At 45.8% G+C, this 10,000-nt stretch overlaps 2 protein-coding genes across 4 annotated transcripts in view; one reads left to right on the top strand and one right to left on the bottom strand.

Annotated features, from left to right (window-relative positions):
- Nucleotides 1-10,000, top strand: part of for (cGMP-dependent protein kinase for) — a 1,322,775-nt gene that overhangs the window by 607,146 nt on the left and 705,629 nt on the right. The window lies entirely within an intron of this gene.
- LOC138852878 (oplophorus-luciferin 2-monooxygenase non-catalytic subunit-like) overlaps nucleotides 1,393-10,000 on the bottom strand; it is a 22,384-nt gene continuing 13,776 nt past the window's right edge. Inside the window, exons 6-7 of the mRNA XM_070086329.1 lie at nucleotides 7,409-7,526; nucleotides 1,393-1,721 (exon numbers count right to left, since the gene is read on the bottom strand). Of these exons, the coding sequence (XP_069942430.1) occupies nucleotides 1,494-1,721; nucleotides 7,409-7,526 (346 nt within the window). The 3' untranslated portion in view covers nucleotides 1,393-1,493. The remainder of the gene's footprint in view (nucleotides 1,722-7,408; nucleotides 7,527-10,000) is intronic.

Here is a 10,000-nt window from a genome sequence, read left to right as displayed (position 1 = left end):
GGTCTACTCCACAAGATAGGTATAATTGACAGGTGAAATGTAGATGAAAGATGATAGCATTTCTTATGTCCTGCTATATCTAGTGACGGATACTGCTATGTCTAGTGACGGACACTGCTATATATATGGGTGCAAAGCATGGGTGGGGAATGTTGCATCAAGGAGAAGGCTGGAGGCAGTGGAGATGTCGTGTCTGAGGGCAATATGTGGTGTGATTATAATGCAGAGAATTCGTAGTTTGGAAATTAGAAGGTGCAGGATTACCAGAACTATTATCCAAAGGGCTGAGGAGGGGTTGTTGAGGTGGTTCAAACATGTAGAGAGGATGGAACAAAATAGAATGACTTCGAGAGTGTATAAATCAGTAATGGAGGAAATCCTGGATAGAGGTCGGCCTAGGAATGGATGGAGGGAGTGGGTAAAGGAGGGTTTATGTGCGAGGGGCATGGACTTCCAGCAAGCATGCGTGAGCGTGTTAGAAGCGACTTGACATGCTGTTGGAGTGTGAGCCGGGTAATATTTCTGAAGGGATTCAGGGAAACAGGCAGGCTGGACTTGATTCCTGGAGATGGGAGGCAAAGTGCCTGCACTCTGGAGGGTTGTTAATGTTGCAGTTTTATAACTGTAGTGTAAGCACACCTCTGGCAAGACAATGATAGGATGAATGATGGTGAAAGTTTTTCTTTTTCGGGCCACCCTACCGTTTTGGGAAACATATATATACATATATATATATATATATATATATATATATATATATATATATATATATATATATATATATATATATATATATATATATATAGAGAGAGAGAGAGAGAGAGAGAGAGAGAGAGAGAGAATGCTACATTTAACAAAACAGAAAACCAGTATCATTGCGACTTACTGCACTTATTACGGTACAATAATTCTGAACTGAGGTCTTTAAACGAACTTTTTTCTGTCTTACACTTTCATATTGTGAAAAATTGTGTAGTCAGTTCATGTATTTCCTGATACCGTTAAGGTAAAAACATATACAAGATTTATATATTATTAAGGTAGTGTGTATATTAAATCGCACCCCTCACGGACTGATATATATTCAACTTGCTTCTCTATATGGATAGATCCGATGATGAGATGTAACAACAGACGCTGTGACTTGCACTCTCGTGAGGACCTTCTTGGTCAGACAAGTTCGTCGCGAGGCATTAGTGGAATAAGTTAAGATGGGGTTGCAACCTTGGAGGTAAACACCACTTGCCACTTGTTGCAAACAAATGATCCACGAAAAATTCCACTCATGATTTTAGCTTATAAATGGCGGTTAATGGAGTATAACCTTAGTTTCTCGAGGGTTAATTCAATATTTTTATTTTACTTTGCTGTTAAAGGAAGCGAGGATGCAACTGGTGTGTAAATATTTATTGATTACAAGATAGGATGGGGGTGCGGGTGTATCTCCTGGACCTGATATGGTCAGGAACAGCGCTGCTGGTGGCGTGTTGACCCTAGCAGGCGGCAAAGAAGTCTTCAGGAAGATCAGCGATGTCCGTGCCTTTGACGTCTCCGTTGGAGCAGACGGCGTTCCTGACGAAGGGCAGCAGGGTTGTCGAGGTAGCCACCCACTGGAGGTCACAGTCGCACACAAGGGGGTTCTGTTTGAAGTCGATGTAGTGGGTGAGCTCCCCGGCCTCCGATGCCGAGGCCATGTTCTCCAGCACAGCGCGGAAGGTCGCCTGCGGAAGGAGTTATATATATATAGTATATATATATATATATATATATATATATATATATATATATATATATATATATATATATATATATATATATATATATATATATATATATATATATGACGCCTTAACCCAGAGGACCACAGGATTGGGTGGTCCTGTGGGTTAAGGCGTCATGTGGTTCTAGCTCATCATAAGGCTGGCCAGTACAACATGGGTTCGAGTCCTTGTGTTAAGTAACATACACGTAGCCAGGTGACGTTATTAATGCAACACATGAAACTAAGAATACTTGTTTGTGTCTTCAGTGAGGGTTGGTTTGTGCTGTTGTTTACTGTTATACTCTTGTGTTTATATTTGGACACGATTTAAGACAGATCTACTCCACAAGATAGGTATAATTGACAGGTGAAATGTAGATGAAAGATGATAGCATTTCTTATGTCCTTGGTGGACAATGCTATGTCTAGTGACGGACACTGCTATATCTAGTGACGGATACTGCTATGTCTAGTGACGGACACTGCTATGCCTGCTGAGATGGAGAACATTTCCTGAGGTCGCTTTCTACGAGACTGTTATTGTTGTCCAGCTGCATATAGCAGGGTACTTACTGCCTGTCTCTTCACTAGGTTCTCACGGTGGAAGATGGAGCTTCTAGACTACGATTTGTAAAACGAACGTGTCTTTTTAAGCTCAGTATGTTAGAAGTGATCAAGGTCCCAGAACCGAAACCTTTTCCAATAAATATGCCCTGATATTTGTCGGTACCTGCTACCAGTATGTATACCATAGAACGAACGTCGATACCGAGGGCAGGTATAGTGAATATATTTAAAATGGTAAATGAAGCGCTTACCATGCGTAGGTTGTTAGAACGCGGGTTGGTGCAGGCTCGTTCCTTCGTTTGTTTAAGCGGGGAGTAAGCGCCACGGGTCACTAGGGGAACGGTGCCCTCGGGAAACCATCCGAACAAGGTCGCGGAAACCAGGAACCGGAAAGAGCGAGTACGTGAGTCAGTGGTGAGGAGTCAACAGTAGTGGACATGTTGGTGAGTCAGTGATGAGGACACTACAGTAGTGGACATGTTGGTGAGTCAGTGATGAGGACACTACAGTAGTGGACATGTTGGTGAGTCAGTGATGAGGATACTACAGTAGTGGACATGTTGGTGAGTCAGTGGTGAGGACACTACAGTAGTTGACATGTTGGTGAGTCAGTGATGAGGACACTACAGTAGTGGACATGTTGGTGAGTCAGTGATGAGGACACTACAGTAGTTGACATGTTGGTGAGTCAGTGATGAGGACACTACAGTAGTGGACATGTTGGTGAGTCAGTGATGAGGACACTACAGTAGTGGACATGTTGGTGAGTCAGTGATGAGGACAGTACAGTAGTTGACATGTTGGTGAGTCAGTGGTGAGGAGACAACACTAGCGTTGTATACTGCCATTCTGCGTTGTGGTGGATAGATCTCCCGGCGTCAACTCGAAATGCTCAACACATTCCAGTGAGATTTGCTTGGGTACGTAGGAGGCCTACAGAACCTTGCTGCTTGTGTGTGCGTGTAGAAGGGTTGCGAGTGTGTGCGCATGTTAGAAGGGTTGCGTGTGTGTGCACGTGTAGAAGGGTTGCGTGTGTGCGCGTGTAGAAGGGTTGTGTATTTGATGTTCGCAAATGCTCTTACATCTGTATGTAGAACTTGGGATTATTAAGACAACGTTTCGCTTGGCTTTACCAAATCATACTGTACGACTTGATAAAACTACACAGAGCGAAACGTTGCCCCAATAAAAGCAATTCCTGCAGCCAGTCTTGTGTTCACAACAAGTGTTACTGTCATTCTTGCTCGGTGTTGGTTGTTATTGTTCCAGTCCTTCTCTCTCTTCTTCTCTTTGGTTTTCCATCTGTTGTCTTACCTGTTCTCAATTTTCCTGTTATCTCATCACTTTTCTTTCATTTTAAGCGTAGTGGGTTGTTGTTGTGGGTATGTCTCTGATGTGGGCGTATTCAAGGGTGTTAAGCTTGCTGTAGTAAGGGCAAGACTGTGGTATTGGCGTAGTGGTGTTAATATTGTTGTGGTGGTTGTGGGCGTAACTGTAGTGGGTGTTGGCGTGGCCATGGAGGATGTGGGCGTGACTGTGGTGGATGTGGGCAGGGTGTTGCTGTGGTGGTTGTGGGAGTAACTGTAGTGGGTGTTGGCGTGACCATGGAGGATGTGGGCGTGACTGTGGTGGATGTGGGCGTGACTGTGGTGAATGTGGGCAGGGTGTTGCTGTGGCTGTGGTGGGTGACAACTGGGTCTGCTTGTCATGGGTCTCCTGATCTGTGAGGAAGTGTTGCCTCCCAAGGCCTAAGGCTTATTGAAGAGGGGTTGGGGTGATAGTTGAGGCGATGTTGTGGCAAAAGATAATACGTATGTATGGAGAAAGGGGAGACTTAGGGAGAGTTGAATATGGGAGGAGGAGGAGAAGGATGTGTCTTTGGGTTGAGGGAGGTGTATGGGAAGTATGTGTGGGTGTGTGTGGGAGATGTGTGGGTGTGTGTGGGAGATGTGTGTGTGTGTGTGTTGTGTGTGTGTGTGTAAGTTATGGTCATTTTTTCCTCCTGCTAATGGTGTGTACCCATGTAAAAAATATATATATATAAACTTGTCAATGTGATTATCGCGTCTCATTATCTTGACCCTACTTATAATACTTATAATACTTATAATACTGTTGGTGAGACTATCTTCAAGCCGGCGCTTCACAAATGCGTCTTCTTAACGCAACACTGTTTCTGTTAGCTATGCAAAGTGTATCCACTGTACCACCTAGGGGAAGTTGGTCCTCTCTCTATGTGTGACAGACTTCGTCACTGTTTGTACTGAACCTTACCTCTGGACATAATAATAAATAACACATGTGCAACACCTTGGTATCTTTCTGACAGAAAATTGAGGTCAGTCAAGATACGCAGGTGTTGGCTATGTGTGTTATCCATCGCCTTGTCGGATTTGTATACCGTTAATACTGTTGGTTCTGTTGCTTTGTTTTCAGCAGTCTCGTTGATCACTTTCTCCACTCCCTCTCTACTTATTTAAATATCCCTAGTCTCATTTGTCAGGAAAGTGACAACTCTCAAGTCCGGTTCATTGAAGCTCTTGTGTTGTATAAATACAACCAAAAAATCTCGTAATAAATATTTGACAAATATTCTTTGACTCGTCAGTTTCGTCAAATTTTATTCCATATAATTTATCTTCCGCTTGTAAATTGAAAGAGAGAGAGAGGGAGAGAGAGAGAGAGAGAGAGAGAAAGAGAGAGAGAGAGAGAGAGAGAGAGAGAGAGATAGATGATAACCGCTAAAAATATATTTCCGGTAGGTTCTCGTGAGTGTGGTGAGGGTGGAGTGAGGTAATTTGATGCTCGTCGTGGTGGCTCGAAATGCCAGGGATTTCCAGTGTGCTGGAGAGATTATTTTGTCTCGCTGTGCCTTGATGGAGAGACAGGGGTCAGGGTGCAGCGGTTATCAAGGTAAGGGGTCAATGAGGGGGAGGAATGGTAAGGGTCTTGTGGGCAGGGTGATGTCAAGGTGGCGAGAGGAAGGGTCAGGGTAATGTCTGTATGGGGAAGGAAAGGTCAGAGTGACATTAAGGTGGGGAGATGCTAAAATAGTGGTGGTATGATGGGGGGGGTCAGGGTGGTGTCACAGGGAAGGAAGGGTGAGGGAGGAAGGTGATAGTGATGGGTCCTAGTCCATCATTGGTGTTCACTATCCTATCTTTACCTCTCTTACTCTCGGGAGGATGGATTAGTTCCATGAAGTTATCTTAATCACTGGAGGATGTCTTAGTTACTAGATATTTTATCTCCGGATAAAATACATAGAACCCCAGTGAAAATAAGTCGCTGATTTTTTGGGGTTAGCCCAGATAATGTAGACATACGTTACTACGCAAAACAACCACAGGGAGAGCTGAATGATAGCTCTAGGCCTTTCGTGTTGCAATCAATCCGTCAGGAACTTGCAGTGTTGCAGAAATGAGTAGAAAATCCAAGCAGATTAGTTCAGGGGAACGTTAAAGCTAGAACGTTCTGTTGGACGTGGTAAGGGCTGGTGCTGGGAGAAAATGGGACGACGGGATTGAAGAGAGAGAGAGAGAGAGAGAGAGAGAGAGAGAGAGAGAGAGAGAGAGGGAGGAACTGCCTACCTATCTTTGGATGCTATCGGAGGGTCATCATCACAGTGATCTGGTGCCAAACCAGACCTGGTTGCTGGCCTGAGCAATCAGGCTCTTGGTCTCGGCAGCATGCAGCTCAACGTAGCACTGCACGGTGCGGCTTACCAGGAACTATAACCTGATCTGCATTCTGTCTTATTTATTTATTGTCGGTACCACTGTATTATCATCAGCAACTGTCTGGAGACTTGTGTGTGAGAGATGTTACCTCAGGCATGGAGGTGAACATGTGGCAGATCTTGCCTCAGTATACTACAAACTCCAATCACACAATAGAGCGGAAAAGTAATGTGAAGGACCTGGGTGTGGTAATGTCCGAAGACCTCACCTTCAAGGATCACAACACTGCCGCTATCACATCTGCGAGGAAACTGATAGGATGGATAATGAGAACATTCAAGACAAGAGATGCTAAGCCAATGATGATCCTTTTTAAATCATTTATTCTTTCTAGGCTGGAATACTGCTGTACATTAACATCCCCATTCAAGGCAGGTGAAATTGCAGAGCTAGAGAATGTACAGAGAATCTTTACTGCACGTATAAGTTCCATCAAACACCTTAACTACTGGGAGCGCCTGGAAGCACTTGACCTGTACTCACTGGAGCGCAGGCGAGAGAGATATATCATAATCTACACCTGGAAGATTCTGGACGGACTGGTCCCTAATATGCACACATCAGTCACTCCATACGAAAGCAAAAGACTTGACAGGCGATGCAACATACCCCCAGTGAAAAGTAGGGGCGCCAGTGATACACTAAGAGAAAACGCAATAAGTGTCCGGGGCCCAAGACTGTTCAACAGCCTCCCACCAGCAATAAGGGGCATTACGGGAAGACCCCTGGTTGTTTTCAAGAGGGAGCTGGACAGATACCTAAAGACGGTGCCGGATCAGCCGGGCTGTGGTTCGTACGTTGGATTGCGTGCGGCCAGCAGTAACAGCCTCGTTGATCAGGCCCTGAGCCACCGGGAGGCCTGGTCGTGGACCGGGCTGCGGGGGCGTTGATCCCCGGAATGCTCTCCAGGTAGACTCCAGGTGGGGATGGAGGTGAACATGTGGGAGACCTTACCTCAGGCATGGAGGTGAACATGTGGGAGATCTTACCTTATGTATGGAGGTGAACATGTGGGAGATCTTACCTCAGGCATGAAGGTGAACATGTGGGAGACCTTACCTCAGGCATGTAGGTGAACATGTGGGAGATCTTACCTTATGTATGGAGGTGAACATGTGAGAGATCTTACCTCAGGCATGGAGGTGAACATGTGGGAGACCTTACCTCAGGCATGGAGGTGAACATGTGGGAGACCTTACCTCAGGCATGTAGGTGAACATGTGGGAGATCTTACCTTATGTATGGAGGTGAACATGTGGGAGATCTTACCTCAGGCATGAAGGTGAACATGTGGGAGATCTTACCTCAGGCATGGAGGTGAACATGTGGGAGATCTTACCTCGGATATGGAGGTGAGGTCGTTGCCTCCGAGGTAGATTCCTGTAGGTAGACTTCCCGAGAAGGCTCCTGCACTTATGTCGTTGATGCTGCAGTCATCAAGGTACAGCACCCACGGTCTGTAAGAGGAGTACATAGTAAAACAGTCTTAACTACCACCAGAATTTTGGCTGTGTTTTAACTCACGTTTTTAAATACAGAATTCCAAACGATTATGGTATTTGTATTTATTGCCTCGTAATGTTGTTTTTCCCCCCTGATGATTGTGTGTGTGTGTACTCACCTAATTGTGGTTGCAGGGGTCGATTCACAGCTCCTGTGTGTGTGAAGAAATAAACGGGAAAATGCGACAAAGTAAAATCATAGTCTGTAAGACTGATTTGTCATCTTACGTGTTCATGAAAAAAAAAAGAAGAAAGAGGAGCAATCCTGCCAGAGTGCAAAACGTTTATTAGTCCCCTAGAAATACTAGAATATTCCTTCCCTACTGCTTGGTTTACTAGTCTGATTTCTCATGTGTTGAAAGGGCGAGTATCACTCCTTAACATCCCTCGCTTCACTCTGGCCCCTTTTCCACCTTTCTGCCTTCCACCTCCCTTTCTTCCTTCCACCTCCCGTCCTCTTTTTCCCCCTGCTTCTTCGTGAGGTTACAGTGCGGTGTTGCCGTGATAATTATCACTGCTTCATGAGGTTACATTGCCGTCACAACCCGTCACTGCTTCATGAGGTTACATTGCCGTCACAACCCGTCACTGCTTCATGAGGTTACAGTGCCGTCACAACCCGTCACTGCTTCATGAGGTTACAGTGCCGTCACAACCTGTCACTGTTTCATCAGGTTACAGTACCGTCAAAACCCGTCACTGCTTCATCAGGTTACAGTGCCGTCACAACCTGTCACTGCTTCATCAGGTTACAGCGCCGTCACAACCTGTCACCGCTCCATGAGGTTACAGTGCCATCACAACCTGTCACTGCTTCATCAGGTTACAGTGCCGTCACAACCTGTCACTGGTTCATGAGGTTACAGTGCCGTCACAACTTGTCACTCAACACACTACATCATCACCTGAGTGATGGACCTGATCGGCCAGCGACTTGTCCGTGGCTGGCCAAGAAAATCCGGTTATTCTGTAAGTCGAAGGTCTTAGGAATAACGGTATCACTTATGCCCAGCACACCACCGTCCGGAGGCTCTCTCTCCTGCCTGGTGGAACACGGCAAGCAGTACAGCAGGGAGCATACGTCCCCCTGGAGGTTACCTGGAGGTTATTCCGGGGATCAACGCCCCCGCGGCCCGGTCCATGACCAGGCCTCCCGATGGATCAGGGCCTGATCAACTAGGCTGTTACTGCTGGCCGCACGCAGTCCAACGTACGAGCCACAGCCCGGCTGATCCGGCACTGACTTTAGGTATCTGTCCAGCTCTCTCTTGAAGGCAGCCAGGGGTTTATTGGCAATTCCCCTAATGCTTGATGGGAGGCTGTTGAACAGTTTTGGGCCCCGGACACTTATGGTGTTTTCTCTTAGTGTACCAATGGCGCCCCTACTTTTTATTGGCGGCATTTTGCATCGCCTGCCCAGTCTTTTACTTTCGTAGGGAGTGATTTCTGTGTGCAGATTTGGGACCATTCCTTCCAAGATTTTCCAAGTGTAGATTATGATATATCTCTCCCTCCTGCGTTCCAACGAGTACAAGTCAAGTGCTTCCAAGCGTTCCCAGTAGTTAAGGTGCTTGACAGAACTTATACGTGCAGTAAAGGATCTCTGTACACTCTCTAGATCTGCGATTTCACCTGCTTTGAATGGAGATGTTAATGTACAGCAGTATTCCAGCCTAGAGAGAACAAGTGATTTGAAAAGGATCATCATGGGCTTGGCATCTCTCGTTTTGAAAGTTCTCATTATCCATCCTATCATTTTATTTGCACGTGAGATCATGGCACTGTTGTGATCCTTGAAAGTGAGATCCTCAGACATTACTACTCCCAGGTCCCTTACATTATTTTTCCTGGACGTCTTCCCTACCCAGGAGGGGTAATGATATCACTTGAGAAGGGGAGGATGTCTGTAGCTGAGGGGGAGGAAGGTACCCTGGCACCACTGCCTCTTGTTACTGTTTTTATAGGAAGGGGGGTGTGAAGGTCAGGAGGAATTTGTCATGGAATCACACTCAATACACACACACAGGAGGCAGAATCCATACATAGCTTTAAGAAGAGATACGGTAAAGCTCATGGAGCAGGGAGAGAGTGGATTTAGTAGCGACCAGCGAAAAGGCAGGGCCAGGAGATGTGATTCGACCCTCTGCAACCACAAATAGGTGACTGCACATACATAAACAGTCGTCATCAGCCTCTTGTTGGGGGAGTGTTGGCATGGCAGGACTGCCAACACACATGATATGAAGAGAATTTGAAGACCAAACCTTCCACACACGTGACATTCTGTACATCAGCTTAAAATACTTTTCACTGAGCTTTTCTCAAAACTAGGTGTTGAGTTACCATTGCAAGGAATACCTCAAGGTATCCCTCACTGTACGTTGTGATGGATACCTTTAGGTATTCTTCACCCCGTCTTGTTGATAAAA

This window comes from Cherax quadricarinatus, chromosome 18 (genome assembly GCF_038502225.1).
Source record: "Cherax quadricarinatus isolate ZL_2023a chromosome 18, ASM3850222v1, whole genome shotgun sequence".
NCBI lineage: Eukaryota > Metazoa > Arthropoda > Malacostraca > Decapoda > Parastacidae > Cherax > Cherax quadricarinatus.
Note: the sequence above shows the minus strand (reverse complement) of the source record. Positions and strands in the feature narration are given on the sequence as shown.